Source organism: Catharus ustulatus, chromosome 21, assembly GCF_009819885.2.
Source record: "Catharus ustulatus isolate bCatUst1 chromosome 21, bCatUst1.pri.v2, whole genome shotgun sequence".
Classification (NCBI taxonomy): domain Eukaryota; kingdom Metazoa; phylum Chordata; class Aves; order Passeriformes; family Turdidae; genus Catharus; species Catharus ustulatus.
Genome location: NC_046241.1, coordinates 679,254 through 705,093, shown reverse-complemented (window position 1 = coordinate 705,093; position 25,840 = coordinate 679,254). Strand labels below are relative to the sequence as shown.

The window sequence follows — 25,840 nt, the reverse complement described above, 5'->3', positions numbered from 1 at the left end:
GGCTGAAGATAAGGGCAGTGCCAAACTAGGCCATGAATATACACCTGCAAGACAAACAGGAGAACAGATATTCAAAAGTTTCACCTGAGGCTGATGAGCCCTCAGAGGAAATAATGAAGGGAAGATTTTCCAGCAGTATCCTCTTTGAGAAGACATAAAAGGCAAGTCCAAGCTGGGTTTGCTGCACTGGAGGAGCACAGAGCAGTCCCGAGGGATCCCACGGGGGCACAGCCTGGGTGAGCCGGGGCAGGGCTCCGGGAGTGCCGGCAGGTGAGCTGTCCTTCCTTCCTCACGGCCTGTGAAACACAGCCTCCCTGCCCTCCCTGCTGCAGCGCCTCATGCTGAGGGCTCTGCAGTTCCCCTTGTGTCCTCTGTTCCGTGCGGGGTTCCTCCTGTCCCTCCCAGACCCGACCCTTCCCGGCAGCAGCCGGGCAGCGGCGGCTGTGGGACCTGGAAGATTGCTGTGATGGTTCTGCCAGGCTGCGGAGCAACCAGCCTCTCATTCCTCCAGCTCCCTGTATTTCATCCTAATACTGATTTTCCCAGGAAAAGATCCGATTTTTCACCAGGATTTCTGAGTGGCAAGGCTTGAGCCAGGGTCAGGTTTTGGAGTGGATCTCCTTGCAGCTCTCACTGACACCATTGTTCCCAGGTCTAACCATCTTTCTCCCGTGTTTGGGTTTTCAGGAGCCTTCACCCCAATGCTGGCCAGGAAGAAGTCCTTCATCAGTGCCATTGTTGGGACACTGGTGGCACTGTCCATCGTTGCCCTGGTTCTCAGCCTGGTGAGGGTTGAAGATGTGATGCTGCCACCCACGGTCAAGGTGAGCCCAGAGAATGTCCCTGAGCACCTGTGGTGAGCCCAGTCACCTTGGGGAGGTGCTCCAAGCCAGCAGCTGGTCTGTGGGGCTCAGAGGGCCAATGGGGTCAGGACCTGCCTGGGAGTAGCAGGGTGGGTATTTTGTCCCCACCTCAAGCAGAAGAAAGTCAGAGGGGAAGGCTCCTCTGGAACTCATCCCCAGGCTGTTCCAGGTGTGGAGATTACCTTGGGGCTAATGCTCTGCCAGAGCACCTCCATGTGCCCCTTGTTCCTGGCAGCTCCCCCCAGCCTGTCCATACCCTCACATAGCACAAGCATCCTGCCTCCCCCTGTCATGGCCTGGGCACGGCATCCCACCCCAGCTGCTGGAGAGGGATGACAGGGGTTTGATGAGGGGGAAGGCTTTTTGGGGGAGAGGAAGGTGGCTGAGTGCTCCTGGAGAGGCCCTGCCATCCCTGCCCAGGCTGGATGCAGCCATGGGGTAGCAGAGAACATGAGGATGGGAGAGTTGCAGGTCCCAAAGTAGGGCCAGTATAGACACAAAAGGTATGTGACCATGAAAAAAAATAGAAAAGCATGAGGAAACAACAGGAAATGTTTGTGTGAGTTGGCATTGCAGCACAGTCCTCAGGAAAGAGAATGACAAAGTCCCTTAGTCACTGGGGGGGAGCTGAGGCTACCGCTCTGCTTTGCCACAGCACAGATGATGGGTTTTGTGCCTCAGACATGGGTTTTGGGGAATCTTCTGGCCCCATGGCCCTGGCAGGGTGACAGTGGGGCCAGGGCCAGGCTGCTGCTCCTCTGCCTTGATTATGTCTTGATTTCCCTTCCAGTATGGGATGGTGTTTGATGCAGGCTCATCCCACACCTCTCTGTTTGTCTACGAGTGGGATTCAGACAAGGAGAACAACACTGGAGTGGTCAGCCAGACTTTGTCCTGTGATGTCCAGGGTCAGTATTCCCCTGCCGTGGGCTCTGTCCTGCCCTGTTTGAGTGGTGGGTGGGGTGACCTGGCTGGACAGCCCTGTCCCTCGAGCTGGTGCTGTGGGCACAGGGGAGCTGTAGCTGTGGCTGTGTGCTCCCTGAGCCCCGGGCCCTTAGCACTGTGTGGTGCCCATGCACTGTGGGGGGCTGAAGCACATCAATGGTGAATCAGTTTTTGTTCCTCCACCTTGGAGTGCCCCAGCTGATGTCCTGGCTGGAGAAGGTGTCACCTATAGTGACTGGGGGCACTACTGAAAGCATGGGAGACATGGGAGAGGAATGGATGTGTGGGTCAGTCAGGTCTCAGGGGACCGGGGACCCTGGAAAAGTACCTTTGTTGCTAAGAGGAGACAGCTCTCACTGCCCTGTGCCCTCTTGGTCCCACAACCCTGACCCAAGCCATTCCTATCAGCCTGTCCCACCCTGACTCTTTTTCAGGGCAAGGCATATCAAGCTATGCCAACAACCCCCCTGAAGCTGGCAATTCCCTAAGGGAGTGCCTGGATAAAGCCCTGCAGATTATTCCTGCTGAGAAGCAGAGGGATGTCCCAGCTTATCTTGGAGCAACGGCTGGCATGAGGCTACTGAGGTACTGCTGTGGGACAGGGGGTGACAGCAGTGACAGAACTGCAAACAGCCACTGCCAGGACAGTTCCTGCACAGGCCAGGACCCCAGCTCCCACACTGCCATAAGCAAACAACTGGGGAGGGAGGAGAAGGGGAAAAGGCAGCCTGGTGAGGACACAGGGAGCACTGAACTTTTCCTGAGCAGTGTCTGATGGCACATCCCAGGATGGTGCTGCATGCCCAGTTCTAAGCAAGTATTTTTCACAGCTTTGTTTGCTCTTCATTATTCTTTAATAACAAGGGGGTTGGGATGCCACCAGGAGATTTGCCACATGTCCATGTGGATGGGTGCTGGTGGAGCAGAGGTAGGAGGCAATGAAGTGCTGCAGGTCTTGTCCTCACCTTTCAGCAGCCCATAGTAGCTATCTTCAAGTGCCAGCCTTCATTTCATGGCTCTTGGTTTTATGGCTGCAGATAGCTCACATTATTTCTGTGCCCTGGAAATCAGACCTGGGAAGGAGCTGGGCCATAGCCTGAAGGTGGCTCACTTCAGAGAGCAAGAACAGCCTTGAGACATCTTCCCCACTGAGAACCCAGGCTAGACCCTTCCTGAAAAAACCCTGGAGGTCAGCAATCAGCCCTGGCTTGGGTGATGTTCAAACCTGGGTCTTGCAGCACAACCCCCTCCAGTCTCCAGCACTTAGACAGGGAAGGGTGGCCTGGGAAGGCTCTGGGTGACTGGGATCAAGCTGCACTGGAAGGAAGGGGTTGCTGTTGCTCCAAGATTGGCAATGCCAAACCAGGATAGATGGGATTTACCCTGGATGACCAGCTCAGACAAGTCATGTGGCAGCAAACTCCCTTTCAGACAGACTGCTTGAGGCAAAAACTGTATGTGGAACTGGGAGAGAACCAGACTCTTGCTTTGTGTTTCCTCTGGTGTAGTTAGGTATGTATGTGTCCTGTCCTTTGCATCCTTCCTAGGAAACAGAACAGCTCAGCAACAGAGCAAGTCCTGGCTGAGGTCGCTAAAACCATGCAGGAGTACCCTGTGGCTTTCAAAGGAGCTCGAATCCTTACAGGAGAGGAAGAGGGGGCCTATGGCTGGATCACCATCAACTACCTGCTGGACTCCTTCACCAAGGTGGGAGAAGGGTGGAACCCTCACTCCTTTGCTAATACAGCTTTTCTGATTTTCCTTTACTTTCTCAGTGCAGGAGAGGTCAGGGTTAGTGGCTTTTGGGAATGATCCAGGAGAAGGAGACACATCCTCTGGCTTGCCCACAGTGAGGGAGGAGGGAGAACTCAGGAATGAGGGTGTCTGTTGAGAGCTCAGGGCAATCTCCACACATGTGGACAGAGGGTCTCTCAGGGACAGTGAGGTCAGTGCAGCACAGCTGGGCTTTGTCTCCCTGCCCTGGGAAGCTCCATCTCCCTGAAGTGCTGGGAGCCTCCAGTTGAAGGCAGCTCAGACCAAAGCTCTGTCCCAGCCCTGCCACTGCTCAGTGTGGTGCTGGCAGTGTTGGGTTCTTGGGGGGCCTGCTGGAAGATTCTTGGATAGAAATTCTTCCTCTTGCACCCCTGCAGCCTCCTCAGGAAGGCCAAGTCCCAAGCCAGTCCCCACCAGCACTCTGGCCTGGGAATGGTGACTCAGAGCCAGGTGAACCCACAGCATGTCAGCACCTCCTGACCACCTGAGAGCTCCATGTCTGGTGTGGCTCTGATGAATATCCAGCTGCCTGGGCAGGCAGGGTGAGGGAGGGCTCACAGGAAGAGGCCCATTGAATTTAATAACAAAAGCCTGTTGTCTTCAATGGGATGAGAATTCAGCTCAGGGCACTCTGTGCTACTCCTCTTCCTCTTGTGGCTCTCCTTGGCAGTACTCTCCCAAAGCACACGCGTGGCTTCATCCGGAGACAGCCAACATTTTTGGGGCACTGGATCTTGGAGGAGCATCCACTCAAATCACCTTTATGCCTGAGGATTCATTATTGGGCCAGAATGAAGGTTCTGAGTTCACCCTCTATGGGTACAGCTACAACATCTACACTCACAGCTACCTCTGCTACGGGCAGAACGAGATGCTGAAGCGGCTGGCGAAGGAATTAATTGTGGTGAGAGGCTGCTGAGGGGTAAATGGCCTGTAGTGTCATGATGCCAACCACACACCTGTTAATGCATAAAGTAAGGACAGGCAGAGCTCTTCTGGAAAGGCATCAGCAAGGACTGAGAGCAAGGACAGACTCCTTGGAGCATGGCAGGGCAAATGTGGAGAGGAGCATGGACATCATGGAATCCCAGACTGGTTTGGGTTGGAAGGGACTTTAAAACTCATCTTGTTCTGCCCCCTTCCATGGGCAGGGACACCTTCCACTATCCTAGGGTGCTCCAAGCCCTGTCCAACTTGGCCTGGGACATTTCTAGGGATGGGGAAAATGTCAAAAGGGGCAGTTTGGGATCTTCTGGCTTTACATGGGGTGTACAGAAATGCAGGATGAGACTCTTCTCAGAGGCACAGAATGGCAGGACAAGAGGCAAGGGGCACAAGCTGGAGCATCTGAGTTTCCAACCAGACAAAGGGGAAAGGCTTTGTCCAATAGGAATGATCAGATATTGGAATCAGACCCAGAAATGCTGTGAGCATCATCTCTGGAGATCCTCAGAACTCAATGGGTCGAGGCTCTGAGCAAGCTGCTTTAGTTGGTCATGCTTTAACAAGAGGGTTGGCACAGCTCCCCTGAACCTCAGCCACTCTGTGATTTCACGGACCTGAGAAACGTGAGCTGAAGACTTTTCTCAGGCCATTTTTTTGAAGGTCAGAGGTGAAGAGCATCTTCATGGATCTGCACCTCGCCAGCAGAGCAGCCTTGGTGAGCCAGAAGGGTTTGCCCTTGCTGTATAGTCAGGAAAATCCTACATGATGACCCTGGATGGTGTTGGAGCTAGAACCAGAGCTAGAGCTGGGGTGGAGAGGTCTTTATATGTCCCCAAAAATAATCCTTCTGGCCAGGGCAGAGACATGCTGGGTCCTTGAAACTGGTCTGCCTCTGTGGGAGAGGGAATGAGACAAAGCAGAGTGAGAACTAGTGCTGGGCTCATGCTGGGTCAGCCAACAAGACCAGGACTGAAGGGCAGGTGTTGGTAATGTTGGTGCCTGAGCTTTGGGGAGATGCTGGGTGTGTCTGCATGCAGCCAGGACAGTCTGCCGGAGCTGCAGCTGCATCTTGCTGTTCCCAGGAGTCATCCTCCAGCACACTAGTCCAGCACCCCTGCTACCCCAAGGGCTACACCGAGACCGTGTCGCTATCCTCCTTCCGCGCCAGCCCCTGCACGGACGGCAGCGACCCACGCCTGGCCCTGGGCGACAGCACCGTCACCCTGGAGGGCAGGGGCAATGCCAGTGCCTGCCTGGCTGCCCTCAGGAAGCTCTTCAACTTCTCAGCGTGTGGCCACAGCCAGGACTGCAGCTTCGACGGCGTCTACCAGCCCCCGCTCCGAGGGCAGTTTGTTGTAAGGCAAATCTGTGCTCCCACCTCCTCAAAGGGCATCCTCTGCTGCTGGGCTGTCCCTGCTGCCCCATGGCACTGTAATCCCTCTGCAAGGAACACGGGCAAGAGGCTCCCCAAGCACCACTGCCTGAGGGCACACTAGGGACTGCTGCTGGATGGTTTTCCAGCCAAACCTCCAAATGGAATCATGTTGAGAATTATCAAATCCCTGACTGGTTTGGGGTGGAAGGGACCTTCAAGCTCATCTTGAGTCACCCCCTGCCATGGGCAGGGACACCTTCCACTATCCCAAGGTTCCTCCAAGCCCTGTCCAACCTTGCCTTGAATATTCCCATGGATTAGTTCATAAAACAGGCGTTTGTCAATAGGAATTGAGACAGCAGCCTTCAGCCAAGGCTCTGGCTCTGCTGGCTGTGCTGCTGTCGCCAGCAGGCACCAACCCCCAGCCCATCACCTGCTGGGACAGGGAAAACAATGCCCCAGGACTACCTGAGGTGGAACAAACCCCGTGAAGGAAAACCTCTCCTCCTGAAATGGGGCAGCTGCCAGGTGTGCCCCACTGCAGCTCTCCAGTGTTTCTGTCTCTTGCCTTGCAGGCCTTCTCTGCCTTTTACTATAACTTCAAGTTCCTGAATCTGACGGAGGGGCAACCGCTGGCAGTGGTCAGAGAGGCCATCGAGGGGCTCTGCACAAGGAGCTGGGAGGATGTATGTTCCTTAGGATGGAGGTTGTGTGGAACATTCAGAAGGAGAGGGGCTGTGGGGTGGGGGGAGGGAGTGGGGACTCCTCCAGGGCAAGGCTCTTTGGTTCTGAGCTGTGCTCTACACAGCAGAGCCACCCCTGAGTTCTGTGTGGAGCTGGGACTGTCCTGCATTCACTCCTTGTTCATACACCCTTGGGAAGAGGGCAGCCAGGGCAGGCAAGAGCAGCAAGATCTCATCTCCAGCACAGGAGCTGGGGTTGGAGGTGGGGATGGGGATGCCAGCGAGGATGGTGAGAGCAAAGCCAGCTGCTGGCACAATGCTGGAGACAAGTAAAATCTTGGAATCATAAAATTCCAGACTGGTTTGGTTGGGAAAGCTCATTTTGTTCTGTATCCCTGACATAAGCAGGGACACCTTCCACTAGACCAGGTTTCTCTAAGCCCATCCCACCTGGCCTTGAGCACTTCCAGGGATGGGGCAGCCACAGCTTCTCTGGGCAACAAATGGGAGTGGATAAGCCCAGAAATGTGCCAGCACCACCACGGGGCACGCGTGGAGCCCCTTGCATGAGGAGGCTGGGATGGGGCAGGAGGAGCTACAATAAGCTGCAATATGTGCCTCTGTTTCCATGTGGAGTGTAATTCCTCCCCAAAGGAGTTGCCCTGTATAGGGAGGTCCAAAATCACTGCCCGGCCCAGAAGTCTCTTTCTGGATGCTGGTGACTGTGGAGCCACTGCCGCATATGCAGCATATTTCAGGGCTTTGTCTCTGCACAGAAATTGCCTGTGAATAACTTCCCTTCATTCCCCAACATTCCCCATCCCAGCTGTCTTCCAGCTATCCCAAAGAGAATCCCAAGCGACTGCCTAAATACTGTGCCAACGCCAACTACATCCTCACACTCCTCCTCGATGCCTACAAGTTCAACGAGACCAGCTGGAACAACATCATCTTCCAGATGAAGGTGGGCAGTGCTCCCAGCCTGTGACGGGGAGCAGAGGCAGTCCTGGGGGAGAACCAGCCCCATATTGGGGTGCTGGGGAGAGCCAGCCCCATATTGGGGTGCTGGGAGAAAACCCGGCCCATATTGGGGTGCTGAGGAAGAGCCAGTTCCATGTTGGGGTGCTGGGGAGCAACAGTCCACGGAGCCCTGCCTGCCCCCCATCCTGGCGTGGCACTGGTGTGGGGACAGCTGCTGCATCCTATCTGTGCTGAGCAGGAGTGGGTGGGTGGCCCTGTGCCAGCAGTGGCTTTCCTGCAGGCCTAACCCCGTCCCCTCTCTTGGGGCAGGCGGGGAGCGCCGACGTGGGCTGGACGCTGGGGTACATGCTGAACCTCACCAACATGGTCCCAGCTGAGGCTCCAGCCAGCCTGAAGGGGCACAGGCCTTCCCTGTGGGCTGCAGCCATCACCTTCATCATCCTCACCCTCATCTTGGGGCTTGCTGCCCTGCTCCTGCTGCTGTGGCTGTAGGAGCCTGGCTGTGTTTGGGAGCCCAGCAGGGACAGACCAGGGCTGCAGGGCTGTGCTGGAGTCCTGTGGGACTGGAGCCCAGGGCTGGGTCTATGCTGGTGAGCACATTCATCTCTACAGCTCCAGAAAAATGGGGTCTGCTTTTCCATGGGCCTAGCCCCCAACATGCAGACAGGGACTGTCTGAGGTTTCCAGAGGAGCTCCACTCCCATGGAGACCCAATGGGATCAGCCTGCAGAAGCCTCAGCCTCCTTGTGCTTCCTGTCACCTCACTGCCTGTCACAGACATAGCTTCATCCCACCAGCTGGCCATGGAGCTGTGGAGGGCCAGCCTGGCCATGGGACAGTGCCCCAGTGCCAGCCTGGTGGGGCATGGTGCAGGCACCTGGGGACAGGGTGCTCCATGGAATGCTGGCTCCATGAGCACAGTCACCAACAGCCAGGTGGGCCCTGCTGCGTCTGCCAGCCTGAGGGATGCTCTGTGGGATCCGGCTGGCCCTGTGGAGGGTCTGTGGCTGGGGCTTACATGGAGATGGTCTTGAAGAGAGAAAGGAAACTGAGCACCCAAAGTCAGAAGTATGGTCCATGCCCCTCCAGCAAGTCCATCTCATCAGTATGTTATGGCATGTCATGTAATCTCATCATCATGTCTCACCACTCATCTTCCTTTTCACCTGGAATAAAGGAATAGATGCTCCTCAGTGCCTTCCTGGAGACAGCACAGTCCCACCAGCAGAAGGCCTCAACCCCATGGGTGTCAGGATGAGCTCCAGCAGGCTGTGAGTCCTGCCCTGCACGTGGCTGAGCTAGGTCCTGCCTATGGCCTTTGCCTTTGATTCTGCTCATTTATAGCTGCTCTGTGGATGATTGATGTTGCTGTTTGCATTCCCACAATGAGGAGCAGACCTTTGGTGTCCCTGTGGAATGCTATGCTGGGCACCTCACAGCTCTCTTCATGCAAATAAACATTGTAGAAGGCAGCCCACAGGGAAACGCCTGGTACTTTGCTCCCAAATCATTGTGATTTTATTACTTCTGTCTCCCAAGTAGTGGCTGGTGATGACGGAGACTCAGGGGAGAGGCAACGAATCTATGGGAGGTGTCCCTGGAGACCCTGAGGTGTCTGCTGGACCTTGGAGTAGAACCAACAGGGCATGAGGATAGGCCTTTTCCTTCTCAGAGGAGGTGTCTCAACTCACCCATCACTTGGCTGCAAGGGGGACTCCCCAAAAATATAAGGGGGGGCCTGGGAGCTGCCTCTGCCGTGTCCCAGCAGTTCCCAGGTCACCCTGTGTCAGAAAGGGAGGATGAGCTGTCTGCCAGGCATGGGGCCTGGGGTGCAGCTGGACTGGAGAGGAACTTCATGCAGGAGAGGAGGGGGCTGTGCCCTCCCCCAGTCCTAGGCAGAGCCCTGTCTACCAGGCCAGTGCCCCCCACATCCCCAATGCCACAGCCCCTGGGGCTGGCACTGGCCATGGGGGATGCAGACCCTGGCCCTGGGATGGGGCAGGATGTGTGTGTCTCACCCAGGGTTTCTGCTGTGGGCTGTAACCAGCTGTTTGACAGTCCCACTGCTGCCACACGCCCGAAATCCCCATCTCCTGCCACCCCACAGCACGGTGGTCCCCAGGCTCCAGTGCTGAGCCCCTGCCCCACATGGCCAAGCCCTCCCTCCTGGAGCACCTCCAACCAGCAGCGCAGGGAAAGGAGAACTGGAGAGCACACAGCTATGAGGAGGGTGTTTTACAGCTGTGCCAGTTCCAGCTCACCAGGCCAGGACTCAGGGCCCCCCAGGACAAGTCCTCTGGGCACACAAGGGTGGTTCCTGAGAAGCAGCTCCTTGCAAAGGTGTGGCAGCAGGACTCAGTGGCCCCCCAGCCTCCAGAGGCAACGCTGCTACAGCTGCTCATAGCCTGAGGAGTTTCTCTGGTAGCACATGGCTGTGAGCAGGCAGAAGGTGAGGATGAGCATGATGGCCAGCAGAACTGTGGTTGCTATCCAGATGCTTCTCGGGAGCTCTGTGACTGCTGTGAGAGGCTCCGAGGGGATTATGTTGGTGAGATTGAGCATGCAGCCCAGAGTCCAGCCCACATCTACATTAGCAACCTGCGCAGATAGATGGGAAAGAGGGATGGGAAAGGCTGCAAAGTACCAGGCAAATTAGAGAAGAGCTTGCACCCCCAGGTCCTGCTCCACAACCACCATTTCTGTGCCCATCTTGGGCTGCAGGAGCCCCAGCAGTGACATAAACTGGGAGAGAGCACAAAGGGCCAGGCCAGATGTCCCAGCAGCTGCATGAATGTAGCTCAAGAGCTGCGCTGGGTAGGGGCAGTGGGGCTGTGCTGCCCTGGTATGGCCTGTCCCCAGCAGCAGCAGGGTGGGCACAAAGCATTTCACAGCACAGTGTGGAAGCTGGGGGCTGCCAGACATTGTCCTACCTGCCGGACGAAGTGGATGTTAGGCCATGTTGTGTAGTTGAATTTGTAGCCTTGCAGGAGAAGGGTGAGGGTGTAGGAGCTGGCTGTGCAGGCGTCACGGCGCTGGGTCCTGCTCGCCATGGGGAACAACTCCTGCACCTGCACAGGTGGGAGAACAGGGGGGACTGGACACAGAGCAAGGCTGGATGTGCCCACACTGGGGAACAGCCTCTCAGGGCAGCTGGGAGCAAAGACCCTGGGGAGCAAGGAGACCCCGGGGGCTGCAGGTTGCTCTCCCATCTCCTTCCAGGTGCAGAGACCTTCCTGTTCCTCCTGGCTCTCTACAACTGACCACAGCAGAGGATGGGCTGTGGATGAGCCTTCAGGCTGCCCAGTGCCCAGGTGAAATGCACTCCTGGGCAGAATCTCACCTGTTCCCAGCTGCTGTTGCAGATCTTCCAGATGGTAGTATTGACAAAGCTCAGGGACAGCCCTCCTGTCAAGTTCAGAAAATGAAGGCTGTGATAAAACCCCGAGAAGGCCTGTGGGTGTCAAGATCAAAGGTGACAGGTTAGTGAAGCACTCAGGCCACTGATCCCTGCCCCCGTTTGCTGCGGTCCCTGTAAGGCCCCACTCAGCACTGCAACATGCTGGCAGTAACCCTGTGGGAGGGAGCTTGGGAATGCTGCCCAACTGGGCAGGCAATGGTGCTGGGAAAGCAGAGGTCTGGGGCTGCCTGGCGCACACATCAGCCAACTCTGTGACTCCATGTGTCAGGCAAAACCCAGCTACCAGGGCTGGAATTACTCAGACACTCTCCTAGAGCAGTTTTCCAGGGGTTATGCCCCAAATTCCCATTGTCCCCCCAGGCGCAGGGACAGAGGCTGCTTACGAAGAACTGTCCCCGCACAGGGGGCTGGTACACCCCATTGAACCCGCACGGCCACTGCGCCCCGCAGCTGAAGTTGAAGAGTCTCTGCACGGCCGTGGCACACGCGGCTGGGTCCCCTGTCCCCATCACGCTGAGGACAAGGTCAGGGTTGACTGAGCTTGGTGCTTGCACACAGGGGCTGTCGTAGAGCTCTGCCACGGTGAGGTTCTCCTGGTACCCCTGGGGGTAGCAGGGGTGCGAGATCTCAGCACTCAAGTTGGCCTGGAGAGAGACAGAGCCATTAATGGGGCTGCCATGCCACTGAGACCTGTCCCACGGCCCATCCCAAAAAGCAGGACCTACAGCCCAGGAGGACTGGATGCATCCCACCTGTGAGCTCCCTGAGCACCCCTGGCTCCCACAGCACTGCACTCTGGCTCTGTCCCAGGCCAGTTGTGCAGGGACTGTGCTGGGAAACCTCTCTCTGGGCAGCAGTGGAGCAAGGGCAAGAGAATGGTGACAGTAAAAAACCTGCACACATACATCTGGGCTTAGGAAATTACAAAAAAATGCCACTGCATGTCAAGATGTGGGGAGAAGGGAGCCCTGGCTGGCAACCACCACCACCTTCCACCCAAATGAGGGAATTTTTTGCTTCCCTAGATAAAATCCAAAGCTCTGCCAATTCCCAACTCTTTGCCCCCAGGCACGCCCAGCATTGCACGAGGAGATGTGCCATGGCACTGGGAGGTGGCTGAGCAGCCCCCATGCCCCGTGGTACCTGGTGCAGAGCTGCCACCAGCCTCTTCAGGACCTGTTTCTGCCCATAGCACAGGTAGCTGTGGCTGTAAAGGGAGTAATCGGTGCCATACAGCCGGAAGAACACGGACGTGTTCCTGTCCTCCACAGGGACCCCGGGCTGGAAGGTGATCTGCGTCGAGGCACCGCCAAGGTCCAGCGCTCCCAGAACCTCAGTGTCCTGGGGATGTTCCCATTTCTCTGCAAACGAGAACTGGCCCAACACACAGCAGGAGTAAGGCTGAGCTGCAAGCACTCACACTCACACACTCCCTTCTCTCAAGGAGTTTTGGGTTCAGAAGCCCCAGAGGCACCTTCCACATGCTCCTGGCTCCCTCTTTTACCCTTGCCTGCCCATGTCCTCCTCAACCCACAGACACTTCCACGGAGCACTGAGGCGTGGCCTCTTGGCTGTGGCACATCTGCTGGGATCCACACACTCTGAGCAGGGAGAAAGGAATGCTGTCACCCAGAGGCTGATACCACTGCCACATCCTTGGGATCCCGAAGTCCACCCGTGTGCCAGCACATGAGAGCACAGGGCCAGGCTGAGATGGACACCAAGATCCTGTTAATCACATGAATGGCATTGAATCTGCAGCCCACGGCCACAGGGGACATTTGGTTGGGTGATCAGTGCCCCAAAGCTCTGTTCTTCCCTCCTCTGCAAATAAGGCAAGCTGGCTGTAGCTCAGACAGGGACATTGTCCCCACTCCCCCTCCCCTGCCCTCTCCCCAAGCTGCACCTTGACCAGTGTCTGCAGCAGGTAGTTGACAGTGATCCAGCCAAAGGAGCCCTCCTCGCTGCCCGTCAGGATCTGAGCTCCACGGAAATCCACAGGGTACTCCCCAATGGCCTTGGACACCTCAGCAAAGATCTGCTCGGCCTTGGTGCTGTTCTCCTCCCTGCCAGCAAAAGCACAAACACCTCAGCTGCTGCAGGCCCTGGCTGGCAGCTCAGGGAGCCGGGCTGCCGACGAGAGACTGCTGTGCCCTGCCAAGGAGCTGCTCAGAGACATCTCCCCTGCCTGCAGGTGGCTCCTGCAAACCCCAAATCCCTCACCCGGGGACCCTTGGGAATCTCCCTAAAAACGCTGCCTGCAGGCTCTGCTGGAACGCTGGGAAACTTCGCGTCAGTCTGGCATCGGGGACTCAGCCCCTCTGGGGCTGCTGCCAGGCTGGGGCTGCACAGGGCTGGGCACGTGCCCTGGGCACAGCCAGCGGCTCTCCCGACACCCCACAGCACGGCAGACAGGGATGCTCTGCTCATCCCCACAGTCTGGCCAGGCAGCACCCCTGTGGCCCAGCCCTTGTGCCACGGTGCCAGTCCCGTCTCCGGTGCAGTGCAGGAGCGCCAGGAAGGGCGGGGGGTGCCAGCCTGGCCGTGCCGGTACCTCAGCAGCCGCATGCCGGCCGTGGCCCCCAGGTACGTGGGGGTCTCCCGCTGCTGCTCGGCCGGGATGATCTTCATGGCCCTGTCCAGGCAAGGCTTCAGGCTGGCACCAGCCCCTGCAGGGTTGTCTGCATAGCTGGAGATGCCGGGTCCTGCCACAGGAGAATGGTGATGGAGAGAGCCCAGTGCTATCCCAGAGGGACAGCACAGCAAGGGACATGTCCCCCCCATTCTCCATGGAGCTCCACCGGGCCTGCTCAGACACACCAAATGTCCCAGCCATAGCCCCACTCGTGCTTTGTTTGGACCTGCACAGATACCAAAATGCAAACTGCTGCCCCTGGGAGATGTCAGGCAGCACCTGAGTCGAGACACCAGATTGCTCAGGGACTTTTGGGAGGCCCTGCAGACACACGAAGTTGCACATAATGAAAGCAGATGTAAACATATGTGTTAATAAGAGTCAAGGAAGCTGAGGTAGGCAAGAAGGAGCAAACTGCACATCCAGCATCCCAAACTGTGAGGTGATGCACATCTGGACAGGACTGGCTGCAGGACCTGTGCTAAGTGGGAGCCCAATCCCTCCCTCACCTCTGCACTTCCCAATGATTGTAGGGCTCCCTCAGGTGCAGACTATTCCCCGACCCTTTCCTGTAATTCCTCACATGCTAATCTCCCTTCAGCCCAAAGCAGGCTGGAAGACTGGGATCAGTGATGGTGCTGTGAGAGTTTAGGACAGCAATTCAGGAGACTGGGAGAGAGGGAGGACAGATCCCCGCACACTCACCAGCCACAGAGCAGCCCTCCACCTGGGAGACGATGCCGGTGCCATTCTCCTTGTGTGCTGGCCACCGGTAGATGTAGAGAGACGTGTGTGTGGAGCCAGCATCAAACACCAGACCGTACTGGGGAGGCAGAGGGGACACGGGGTCACAGCTGGCTCGGGGCTGCACCAAGTGCCACAGGGGTTTCTGAGAGCTCCTGATTCTACTTCCCCTGTGTGACCATGAGCAGCAGAGGTCTGCACATCCATCCTCCCTTCAGCAGCCCTGCTCCATCTCTAACAGCACCCGTTTCACCACTCCAGCGGGTTACAGCTCAGCCAGGACGTGCAGGTCAGCTGGGTGAGTTGCAGAACATGGAGGCATCCGGGCATGGCCCAAAGGGCTCAGGCTGCTCCCGGCCCTTGGCAAATCTCACAAAACCTGACATTTTTTAGCAGAGCAACAGCAGAAAGCAGTAGGGGAGAGAGGTGTAAACCCAACAGGTGACGCGGATGTCTGAAAACAGGGAAGAGAGTGCCTGTGGTGGCAGCTGGAGCAGTCATGGAGAGAAGGCTGCACTTCTCTCTTCCATCCTTAGCAAGTAGCCAGGACTGTGGTCTGTGGGAGGTTATCTGCCCGGTGCCACCTTGATGAGGTTAAGTCCTGAAAAGCCAAGCTGGCTATGGGGAAAACTGCAAGCTGAATGGAAGGCAGGGCTGATGGAAGAATTCCACGTGGAAAGGGGCTGATGGCATTCCCAGGCTCCCCCAGGTCTCACTGGACACCTACTTTGATCTTGGTAGGAAGGACAGCATCCTTTGCCGGGATCAGGACCAGGACGAAGACGGTCACCGTCAGCAGTCCTAGCACGGCCGCCGAGCCCCAGCCCAGCATCCTGAGCAGGCGCGGCGACATCGACGGGCTTTGGGGAGGTCTGCAGGAAGGGATGGATTTGGGAGGCGGCACTAGGGAGGGATGGTCTTTGGGAGGTCCGAGGGGAGGCGTGGTCTCTAGGAGGAGGGTCTGCAGAGAGCGACTGTGGGGAGGGGCGGCTTTTGGGAGGAGGGTGTGTGGGGAGGGAGGGTCTTTGGGAGGAGGGTTTGGGGTGGGATGGTCTTTGGGAGGCGGGTTTGTGGGGTGGGATGGTCTTTCGGTGGAGGATGTGCGTGAGGGATGGTCTTCGGGAGGGTCTCGGGACGGGGGATCTTTGGGAGGGTCTGCGAGGAGGAAGGGACTTTGCTAGAGCAGCCCCAAGCCGCCTGCCTCTGCCCCGAGCCTCCAGCCCTCCGGGGGTCCCCTTCTCCCTGCAGCTCGTGGTCCGCCCGACCCCCTAAGTGACCCCCTGGGACACGAGGTGGGTGGGTGGGGAGACCATGAATTTGTCTGGCTCCGAGCTGCCGGGAACGAGCAGGGGCGAAGCTCCCGCCTGCCGCGGTCCGACTGTCCCGTACCTGTGCCCGGAGCCCTGTCCGTCCCTCCGTGGGGCGTCGATCGGGGCACACACAGCCCGTTCCCCGCCGGCTCCGGGCCCAGCCCGCACCGGCCGAGCACAGCGAAGCGAAAGCGAAGCTGAGCCGCTCTCGGACGTCCGGGTCCGGCCCCGGCTGGGGCGGGCTCTGGGCACTGCCGCAGGCGGGGAGAGCGGGGAGCTCAGGGCTGCCACTGCCCGTACCGGACACCCGGCCCCGGGCTGCCTGCTCCCTCCCTGTACCCCTGCCTGGACATCTGCCTGTACCCTGCCTGCTCCCTCCCTGTACCCCTGCCTGGACATCTGCCTGTCCCCTGCCTGCTCCCTCCCTGTACCCCTGCCTGCTCCCTCCCTGTACCCTACCTGGACATCTGCCTGTACCCTGCCTGCTCCCTCCCTGTACCCTGCCTGCTCCCTCCCTGTACCCCTGCCCTACTCGGCCAGTGCGTCTGCCTGCATCTCTGCCCGCACCCTGCCTGCTCCGTGCCTGCACTGTCCCAAAGCCACGGGATTCCGGCCATGGACAGGTGCTGGCCATGGGGACAGACAGGACAGTTAGGATGGCTCCCTAACCGTGGGGACAGTTCGGTTCATGCCTGTGGGGAAGGATCCCATGCGGATGGCTGCGGGGGCAGCTCTTTAGCTGTCAGGTCCTTCCTCCTCCTGTCCCGAGCCCCGCTGCCAGCCCGGCTCTGCCTGCAGCAGGACATGGGGGGGGTCCTGCAGAGCCGGGTGGCTGCAGGGTGACAGGGCAGGCTCGGCCCCTCACGGTGTTTGTGCCACAGGTCTGGCAGAGCTGTCTGAGGCTCCCGGAGCTCAGCTGCTGCCTCGTCCTGGGGCAAGGCACTCACAGGCTCCGGAGGCAGGGGCTGCCTGCGATCTGTTGCCTGTCTGATCTCCGCGCGCAACGCAGGCTCCCCGCTCCCGGGCTGTGCCGCTCCTCCAGCAGCGAAGTGGTTAATCCCGAATGCTCTTTCCACCCTGGCTGTCCAGCCCCAGCCCCGCTGCCTCCTGGACAAGCACTCTCCTGGGCAGGTTGCTGGTCCGTGGCCAAGGGGAGGGCCACGCCGGCGGGGCAGCCTTTGTCCCAGGAGCGGGCTCCCAGCTCCAGGTACGCGCTGAGTCCGGGGCGAGCGCGGCGCGGCCGGAGCGGCACCGGAGCCAACGGGGTGAGCTGGGGCAGGCGCCGGGGGGAGGCCGGGGGCTGGTGCCCCTCGATAGAGCTGGTGTGGGAGCGGGCCCTGGGCAGCAGCGGGGGCGGTGCTGGGGGGAAACGCTCCGCGGGCTGGTGGGGCAGGACGAGAGGGCTGGGGCGGCCACTCGCCGCACGAGGTGACCAGCTGCAGGGGGCAGAGGGGCACGGAGGAGACAGGGACCGGGTGTGGGGGGCACTGCCAAACCGCAGGACTAGTGGGAGATGGGACGCAGGGAACTGCTCTGCCGGGCAAGGATGCTCCCGGCAATCCACAGTCACCCTCTTAGAGCCTTCAGAGCCCTTTTGGCTTTCAAATCCCAGACGTGCCCAGTGGGAAGTCAGTCCCCCATTGTCCCGAGCAACAGGCAGTTTAGATCCAGCAGTGGCTCTGAGCCTTTTGCCCCGATTTTTGAGGCCCTGCTCCCTGTGCACAAGGGATGCTGCAAGTGAGGAATGTCCCACAGGTGTTTGTTAAGCCCTTCATCATGGCCAGCCCTATGCAAACAAGTGCAGCTCTGGTCCAGCTGCTGAACACAGCTGGAAACTTTCCACACCTGGAAATGGGCAGGCACTGTGCAGGGTCGTTCCTCCCCTGCAGCTCTGGAGGCATCAGAACCATCCTCCTGATTCTGCATGGGTAGTAGCAGGTACTGGAGCTGGCCAGCCTGGGCAGATTGATCAGCTTCTCACATTGTTTCCCACCACTGGACTCCCTTCCGGTGCCGTGTTCTCCTCCCTGGGAGAGCTGGCTCTGTGCTGCCTTTGGATATTGCCCCCATCCAGTCAAAATGGGAATTAGTCCCTACCAGAGCGGGAGGAGCCCATTTCCCACCCTCTCCCGCATGCAGCACAGTGCAATTTATCACCAATTCGTGTCCTTTCATTTCACAGTGCCTGGGACAGAATTTTCCAGGATATAGGCTGGGGACTTTTGCCATTGCTTTGTTTGATACCTGGAGCAGATGAATCACATCCCAACAGCAGTTATATCTGGGCACATTCTGGCAGGGCTGGTAGGACTGCAAATATGATAACTGGGAACATAGTTAGGTTGTTATCATGGTAATGCTGAGTTAACAATTGCAGTCTGAAATCACTTTGAATTGATCACCACTTTAATGTCTCAAAGACAAAAGTCTATGGCAGGGACTTACCAGCTGATTCCATACGATCTCTTCTGACCATAGCCACTGTAGAGGGAAGGCTTCTGGCTGTAGGACAAGGTCTGATAAGGGATTTTGGTGGCCCATGTTCCATGACATGGGCCCAAAGAACAGCTGTTCTCGTGCCATGTGGGAGACTGGTCACCCTTGTTCATTGCCAGAGATGCTGACTCCAAAACAGGAATCAGCATCTCCTTTGATCTTATCAAAGATCTTTCCTCTCCACTGACCTGGGAAAAGGGCAGGGGAATTTCTCAGGGATTTTATGCACTTACAGGAGAATTGTGTAGGCAAGTGACAGCTCCAGGTTCCAAACAAAGCACTGGTGGGGTTAAACCACATCTCTAGTGCCCAGGGCTCTCAGGCCATCCAAAGTTTTCAGCTGGAGTGTGAAACAAGGTCAGCCTGGCTCCCAGCAGGCATCCTGCCTGTGTGGCTCATGGCACTGGGCAGGGCACTGCAGGAGAAGGGAGAGCTGTGCATTTCAAAAAGCACACCTGGGCCAGCTGTGGTATGCTGAGCACATGGATATCTCAGCTGCCCTGCGCTGAGGCTGTCATAGAGAACCAGACTCTTTGCTATGCTGCAATTTCTTAGGTGTGTCTGGGGGCTGTTTCTGCTGGGAGCTGAGCTCTGGAGAGACAAGTGGGAAGTGCTCCAGTCCCCAAGGACAGTTGCTGTGGGCATTCCAGCCTGGCTATGGGCTGTGTGCCCAGCTTCCTGCCTCTGCCCTCCTGCCTGCCCTTGGGGCTGCAGGAGAGGTGTGGGGATCACAGCAGGCATGGAGACTGTCCCTGTGTGTCTCTTACATGCTGTGGCATCAGCAAGAGCTGGACCAGGCAGGAAACACATATCTGGAGGTGCTGTTCCTTGTCTGGAGCAGAGGACCCTCTCAGGGACAATCTGGGCCTGCTGGGCAACAGATGTGACCTGGTCCCAAGTGTTGTGGGATGGGTTTTGAGGCAGCAGAATGTGTGTGCTGGAGGGATGTGGCTCTGCACCCCAGAGGGTATGGTCACACTGGTACCCTGCCAGGCCACTATCCTGCTCCCAGCTTGGAACTCCAGCTAGCCACAGCCAGGCTTCCTCCAGTGGCACTGCTGTGAAAGAAGGTGCTGACTTACCAGTCAGGCAACAGCTTGAGCAGGGCAGTGGGCTGGGGTCCAGGCACAGAGGGACCTGAGGGGCTTCAGGTGAGAAGGCAGGGCTGAAAAAGCTGTGCTGAAAATCCTCCAAGGAGGGAGTGCTCAGAACAGGAGGGTGTCCCAACCCTGAGGCTGCCAACAACCCTACTGGCATGGGTGCAGAGGAGCCCATGGATTTTATCCTCTTCCATGCTGAGAGCAGCCATGCACCAGAGAATGGCTTCATTGTCAGGAAGGGGAAAGTCCCATATCCATCCATGAGGTGTGAGCTGGGGCTGGGGTTGTCCTTGCAGGTTGGAAAAGAAATGGGCTCCAAAGCCAAGGTCATTGCTGGTCTCCTGGCAGCCACCTGTGTGTGCAGTGTCATCGCCCTCATTCTGAGTGTCGTGAATGTGAAGGATGTGTTTCTTCCCCCCAGCACCAAGGTAGGGTCCTTGGGAGGAGCACAGCTCTCACTTGGATGCTGGCTATCTGCTGGGTGTTGGATTTTGCCCGGGTTTCAGGCAGGCTGTGCTGTTTGTAACCAACATGGGGACAAAGCCCTGCACAGACAGGAGTGGTCTGGCTGAATTTGGTCACTGTGCCTGGCCCCATGGCACATGCAATTTTTTCATCCTAAAGCACCCTCCAGGGGCTTGGGATGGATCCTTCTCCCCAACACAGCTGTTGGCTGCAATGCCACCATACTTTTTCTGCTCTGGTGACCACCAGACTCGTTTGGCCGCTCAAGGCTCCCCTGTTTACCAGGAGCTCCAATGGCTCTCCCGGAGGTTCTCTTGCTATGCAGTGGGTGATGCTGATCACAGAGTGACCCCGTGTCCCCTCTGCCTCCCCAGTATGGTATGGTGTTTGATGCTGGCTCCACACACACATCCCTCTACATCTACCAGTGGCCTGCAGACAAGGAGAATGGCACCGGCATCGTCTCTCAGGTGGAGGCCTGCTCTGTGTCCGGTGAGTGTGCTGGGATTTATCCTCCCTTTCCATGCCCAGCTCACCTGGGGCTGGCCAGCCTTGGTGCTGTTCCACGCACTGATTTATGCCAGGTGTGATAATTGCTAATTTATTTAATGGGCATTTTTAAATACCCATAGAGGCCTTTATTCCTGTTCCAAAAGTCCTGGCAGGCTTTGGCCCAAGGAGAAGTCTCTCTGAAGGAAATGCCCAGGAAAGATAGCAGATCTAGGATGAGATAAATAGTACATGGATCGGGGCTGAGGCTAGCAAAGGCCACATCCAGGGCAGAGGTGCTCGGGCAGGGGGCAAGAGGGCTTAGAGCTCATTTTGCCCTCACATCCTGCTCGGCAGCGGTGGTGTGGCAGTTACTGGTTAGCTGAAAATGTCTGGCTGAGGGCAAAGTGTAAAGCAAGGGGGGCCTGGGCTAATGGCAATCATTGAGCACAAAGGTCCTGGGGAGATAAAGAGTGTGATTTGCACCCCAGAGCCTGTCCCTACTGACTGCAGGACCGTGCAGGGTTCTCGGATCCAGTGCCAGCCTCTAAAAATAGGGAGGCTATGCAAGGGCACCTCTGTATGCCTATCAGCTCCATGTGCCATCGCAGCAGGGTGTGGGACACCGCACTCCTTCCTCAGGAAAATGGGGAAGAGCTGTATTTGTGGACTGGTCCTGCAGGGCTGACTGCCATGCCTCAGCCTCCCAAAGATCAGGCCCAAGGATCCCAAGGATGCTCAGTATCCCCAGCAAAACCTGCAGCCCTCTTGCTCTGCCTGGAGCAGGAGCTCCTGGGGCTCCCAGGGAATGTGGCCATGACACAACTGCTGCCTCCTGGCAGGACAGCACCGAGCATGGGTCAGGGCTGGACAAGGCAAGGTTGGGACTACCTGGGGCAAGCAACAAAAAAGTCCTGGGGGATTTCTGGGTGGAAATGTCACTTGCTGTGCTGTCCCTCTGGGATAGCACTGGGCTCTCTCCATCACCGTTCTCCTGTGGCAGGACCCGGCATCTCCAGCTATGCAGACAACCCTGCAGGGGCTGGTGCCAGCCTGAAGCCTTGCCTGGACAGGGCCATGAAGATCATCCCGGCCGAGCAGCAGCGGGAGACCCCCACGTACCTGGGGGCCACGGCCGGCATGCGGCTGCTGAGGTACCGGCACGGCCAGGCTGGCACCCCCCGCCCTTCCTGGCGCTCCTGCACTGCACCGGAGACGGGACTGGCACCGTGGCACAAGGGCTGGGCCACAGGGGTGCTGCCTGGCCAGACTGTGGGGATGAGCAGAGCATCCCTGTCTGCCGTGCTGTGGGGTGTCGGGAGAGCTGCTGGCTGTGCCCAGGGCACAGGCCCAGCCCTGTGCAGCCCCAGCCTGGCAGCAGCCCCAGAGGGGCTGAGTCCCCGATGCCAGACTGACGCGAAGTTTCCCAGCGTTCCAGCAGAGCCTGCAGGCAGCGTTTTTAGGGAGATTCCCAAGGGTCCCCGGGTGAGGGATTTGGGGTTTGCAGGAGCCACCTGCAGGCAGGGGAGATGTCTCTGAGCAGCTCCTTGGCAGGGCACAGCAGTCTCTCGTCGGCAGCCCGGCTCCCTGAGCTGCCAGCCAGGGCCTGCAGCAGCTGAGGTGTTTGTGCTTTTGCTGGCAGGGAGGAGAACAGCACCAAGGCCGAGCAGATCTTTGCTGAGGTGTCCAAGGCCATTGGGGAGTACCCTGTGGATTTCCGTGGAGCTCAGATCCTGACGGGCAGCGAGGAGGGCTCCTTTGGCTGGATCACTGTCAACTACCTGCTGCAGACACTGGTCAAGGTGCAGCTTGGGGAGAGGGCAGGGGAGGGGGAGTGGGGACAATGTCCCTGTCTGAGCTACAGCCAGCTTGCCTTATTTGCAGAGGAGGGAAGAACAGAGCTTTGGGGCACTGATCACCCAACCAAATGTCCCCTGTGGCCGTGGGCTGCAGATTCAATGCCATTCATGTGATTAACAGGATCTTGGTGTCCATCTCAGCCTGGCCCTGTGCTCTCATGTGCTGGCACACGGGTGGACTTCGGGATCCCAAGGATGTGGCAGTGGTATCAGCCTCTGGGTGACAGCATTCCTTTCTCCCTGCTCAGAGTGTGTGGATCCCAGCAGATGTGCCACAGCCAAGAGGCCACGCCTCAGTGCTCCGTGGAAGTGTCTGTGGGTTGAGGAGGACATGGGCAGGCAAGGGTAAAAGAGGGAGCCAGGAGCATGTGGAAGGCGCCTCTGGGGCTTCTGAACCCAAAACTCCTTGAGAGAAGGGAGTGTGTGAGTGTGAGTGCTTGCAGCTCAGCCTTACTCCTGCTGTGTGTTGGGCCAGTTCTCGTTTGCAGAGAAATGGGAACATCCCCAGGACACTGAGGTTCTGGGAGCGCTGGACCTTGGCGGTGCCTCGACGCAGATCACCTTCCAGCCCGGGGTCCCTGTGGAGGACAGGAACACGTCCGTGTTCTTCCGGCTGTATGGCACCGATTACTCCCTTTACAGCCACAGCTACCTGTGCTATGGGCAGAAACAGGTCCTGAAGAGGCTGGTGGCAGCTCTGCACCAGGTACCACGGGGCATGGGGGCTGCTCAGCCACCTCCCAGTGCCATGGCACATCTCCTCGTGCAATGCTGGGCGTGCCTGGGGGCAAAGAGTTGGGAATTGGCAGAGCTTTGGATTTTATCTAGGGAAGCAAAAAATTCCCTCATTTGGGTGGAAGGTGGTGGTGGTTGCCAGCCAGGGCTCCCTTCTCCCCACATCTTGACATGCAGTGGCATTTTTTTGTAATTTCCTAAGCCCAGATGTATGTGTGCAGGTTTTTTACTGTCACCATTCTCTTGCCCTTGCTCCACTGCTGCCCAGAGAGAGGTTTCCCAGCACAGTCCCTGCACAACTGGCCTGGGACAGAGCCAGAGTGCAGTGCTGTGGGAGCCAGGGGTGCTCAGGGAGCTCACAGGTGGGATGCATCCAGTCCTCCTGGGCTGTAGGTCCTGCTTTTTGGGATGGGCCGTGGGACAGGTCTCAGTGGCATGGCAGCCCCATTAATGGCTCTGTCTCTCTCCAGGCCAACTTGAGTGCTGAGATCTCGCACCCCTGCTACCCCCAGGGGTACCAGGAGAACCTCACCGTGGCAGAGCTCTACGACAGCCCCTGTGTGCAAGCACCAAGCTCAGTCAACCCTGACCTTGTCCTCAGCGTGATGGGGACAGGGGACCCAGCCGCGTGTGCCACGGCCGTGCAGAGACTCTTCAACTTCAGCTGCGGGGCGCAGTGGCCGTGCGGGTTCAATGGGGTGTACCAGCCCCCTGTGCGGGGACAGTTCTTCGTAAGCAGCCTCTGTCCCTGTGCCTGCAGGAGGGTGAAGGAAGACACTGGGAGTCTCCTTTGCCACTGATTGTGGAAAGGGTTGGGGAGAAAGGAATCCTGGGAACTGGTTCTATCTGCAATCCTCTTGTATTCTCGGAGATGGCTTCTGCTGCCTGCTGTGTCCCAGCCTTCCCCAGAAAAACTGGAACACCTTGTGTGAGGGAGCATGTCTGAGCAATCTCAGAGTGCAAGAGCAGCTCCAGGGTTATCAGCCAGCTCTGAGACTTTCTGATAGACCATCAAGGGGGTGCCAAATGCAGAACCCTGGGAATTACTGGCACTCTCTCCCCAAGCAAGAGGGGCCCCTGGGTCTTTTCTCAGATGAGGAAGGAATTGTGTTTTTCACCATGTCCCCTTGCCCCCCAGGCCTTCGCTGGGTTCTACTACACCTTCAACTTCCTGAACCTGACCAACCAGCCATCTCTGAGTGAGGTCAACACCACAGTCCTGTCCTTCTGCAGGAGGAACTGGACAGAGGTGAGAGCCCTGTGAAGGGTAGCCAGGAGCCTTGTGCTTATCCTGTCCCAAATCTCTGCCCTTGGAGCATAAGCCCTGCTGTTCCCTGGGCCAGGGAGGGTTTCTGAGCATCTCTTTAATTCCCTGTTGCATTGTGTCCTGATGGCCCCACAGCTGGTGCAGAGCTTCCCACAGGATTTGGAGCACCTGCATACCTACTGCTCCGTGGCCATTTACATCCTGACGCTGCTGTTCGATGGCTACAAGTTCGATGAGCGCTCCTGGAGCAACATCCACTTCAGCAGGCAGGTAAAAACCTGTGGGCAGCAGGAGAGGATGGTCATGTTCAGGAGCAGCATCTCTGAGTCCTCTGTGCCAGAAATGTGTCCATTTCATGGCTGCTCCTCAGTGGTCCCAGAAGAGCTTCACTCTCTCTTAGCTACCCCAGACCTCTGATCCAGCTCATGTCTCACTTTCCCTGCTGTGAATGTAACTTATTTTAAGGGGGTCAGGGAAAAGCAGAGCAGGATTTGGCCACTTTGGTCTCTGATGTTATCAGAGAGGTGATGGTGGCCCCATGACCAGTTTGAACCACAGTATGGACTGGCCAGAGTATTTCCAGGATGAGAGGAAACAGCCTCAAGTTATGCCAGGGGAAGCTTAGGTACTAGGGATGTTTCTTTGCATGGAAAGGATCAGGCTTTGGAACAGGCTGCCCAGGTCAGTGGTAGAGTCACCATCCCAGGAAGTGTTCAAACCACATATGGATATGACACTTGAAGGACACGGCTCAGTGATGAACGTGGTGGGCTGATGGCTGGACTTGATCTGAAAGGTCTTTTCTGACCTTACTGATTCTGCAGCCAAATTAGAAGGATTATGGGGATGGAGGAAAGCCCAGATCCAAAATCATGTGCAGGTCACAGAGGCACACCTGGATCAGAACAGTCATCCATGTTCAGCTGTGCCTTAGCCCTGGGGGACGGGGGACAGGAAAGCTCTTTGTGCAACTGCTGCTGGAAAGATGAGGTTCACCACAGCCTGGTCCCCGAGTGAAATGGGGGACAGCTCACAGGAGAGGTGCCCCTCAGCCCCTCACACCAAGCTGCTGGTGCCTGGGAGAGGTGCTTTTGGATGATGCTGTCTCCCTTCAGGCAGCAAACACAGACATCGGGTGGACACTGGGCTTCATGCTGAACCTCACCAACATGATCCCTGCTGAGGCTCTGCTGCACGTCAAGGGCCACCAGCCCAACCTGTGGGCAGGGGCTGTGTCCTTCCTCGTGCTGGCCATTGTGGCAGGCCTGGTGGCTGTTTTCCTACAGTGTTTCTGGAAAACAAAGTAGCTCCCAGTCTCCTGACTAGAGACATCCTGCCCACTAAACCAGGCAGGGAAGTGGTGCAGAAGAGGTGGAAAGTGGAAAAGAAGGCATTAGATCGATCTCCATTGCTTAGGAGATCTGACTGGGTCATCTCTGTGAATGTGGAAGACAACAAAGGTGTCTTGATCTCTCTTCAAGAGAAGGACTCGTTTAATCTGACTGCCAAAACCTGATTGAGACTTGCTGGATGGACGAAGCCAGAAAAATTCAAACTAGAAATAAAATCAGTTTTGCTTTCAAATATGAATGCCACTGCTCGGCCTAGCACAGTTTCCTTGGCACTCCCAATTCTGCTGGGCTACTCTTCCAACAGCCCTGGGAGGCAACTGGCAATGGAGAGCCATGGTGGGCACCTAACTCTGAGCAGAGGGATGACATAATCTGTGTCCTGCCCTGTGCAAGATGTGCAATATT

The 25,840-nt window shown here is 57.5% G+C and overlaps 3 protein-coding genes across 3 annotated transcripts; 2 read left to right on the top strand and 1 right to left on the bottom strand.

Annotated features, from left to right (window-relative positions):
* Window positions 1–701: 701 nt before the first annotated feature.
* LOC117005691 (ectonucleoside triphosphate diphosphohydrolase 8-like) lies at window positions 702–8,057 on the top strand. Its single transcript, XM_033077681.1, has 9 exons — window positions 702–824; window positions 1,654–1,771; window positions 2,243–2,393; window positions 3,356–3,515; window positions 4,252–4,485; window positions 5,609–5,881; window positions 6,477–6,587; window positions 7,411–7,548; window positions 7,875–8,057. The coding sequence occupies exons 1-9, from the start codon at window positions 702–704 to the stop codon at window positions 8,055–8,057; spliced, it is 1,491 nt and encodes a 496-aa protein (XP_032933572.1).
* Window positions 8,058–9,057: 1,000 nt separating this feature from the next.
* LOC117005680 (ectonucleoside triphosphate diphosphohydrolase 8-like) lies at window positions 9,058–15,901 on the bottom strand. Its single transcript, XM_033077660.1, has 10 exons — window positions 15,752–15,901; window positions 15,090–15,234; window positions 14,324–14,441; window positions 13,538–13,688; window positions 12,890–13,049; window positions 12,127–12,357; window positions 11,367–11,627; window positions 10,906–11,016; window positions 10,496–10,633; window positions 9,058–10,163 (listed from the first exon to the last, which is right to left on the bottom strand). The coding sequence occupies exons 2-10, from the start codon at window positions 15,213–15,215 to the stop codon at window positions 9,954–9,956; spliced, it is 1,506 nt and encodes a 501-aa protein (XP_032933551.1). The 5' UTR covers window positions 15,216–15,234; window positions 15,752–15,901; the 3' UTR covers window positions 9,058–9,953.
* Window positions 15,902–16,899: 998 nt separating this feature from the next.
* Window positions 16,900–25,580, top strand: ENTPD8 (ectonucleoside triphosphate diphosphohydrolase 8). The gene is made up of 10 exons (XM_033077659.1): window positions 16,900–16,937; window positions 19,565–19,696; window positions 20,108–20,225; window positions 21,226–21,376; window positions 21,865–22,024; window positions 22,557–22,787; window positions 23,287–23,547; window positions 23,955–24,065; window positions 24,219–24,353; window positions 25,199–25,580. Exons 2-10 carry the CDS (start codon window positions 19,577–19,579, stop codon window positions 25,388–25,390), a joined length of 1,479 nt encoding a protein of 492 aa, XP_032933550.1. The 5' UTR covers window positions 16,900–16,937; window positions 19,565–19,576; the 3' UTR covers window positions 25,391–25,580.
* Window positions 25,581–25,840: the final 260 nt, after the last annotated feature.

What these genes read in the sequence shown, in the direction of transcription:
- LOC117005691 (XM_033077681.1), top strand. Translation starts at nt 702, where the DNA reads ATGCTGGCCAGGAAGAAGTCCTTCATCAGTGCCATTGTTGGGACACTG. An exon ending in TGCTGCCACCCACGGTCAAG is followed by an intron (nt 825 to 1,653) that starts GTGAGCCCAGAG and finishes TTTCCCTTCCAG; the next exon opens with TATGGGATGGTGTTTGATGC. An exon ending in GCACAAGGAGCTGGGAGGAT is followed by an intron (nt 6,588 to 7,410) that starts GTATGTTCCTTA and finishes TCCCCATCCCAG; the next exon opens with CTGTCTTCCAGCTATCCCAA.
- LOC117005680 (XM_033077660.1), bottom strand. Translation starts at nt 15,215, where the DNA reads ATGTCGCCGCGCCTGCTCAGGATGCTGGGCTGGGGCTCGGCGGCCGTG. An exon ending in GCCGGCATGCGGCTGCTGAG is followed by an intron (nt 13,050 to 13,537) that starts GTACCGGCACGG and finishes TTTTGCTGGCAG; the next exon opens with GGAGGAGAACAGCACCAAGG. An exon ending in TGGTGGCAGCTCTGCACCAG is followed by an intron (nt 11,628 to 12,126) that starts GTACCACGGGGC and finishes GTCTCTCTCCAG; the next exon opens with GCCAACTTGAGTGCTGAGAT.
- ENTPD8 (XM_033077659.1), top strand. Translation starts at nt 19,577, where the DNA reads ATGGGCTCCAAAGCCAAGGTCATTGCTGGTCTCCTGGCAGCCACCTGT. An exon ending in TTCTTCCCCCCAGCACCAAG is followed by an intron (nt 19,697 to 20,107) that starts GTAGGGTCCTTG and finishes CTGCCTCCCCAG; the next exon opens with TATGGTATGGTGTTTGATGC. An exon ending in GCAGGAGGAACTGGACAGAG is followed by an intron (nt 24,066 to 24,218) that starts GTGAGAGCCCTG and finishes ATGGCCCCACAG; the next exon opens with CTGGTGCAGAGCTTCCCACA.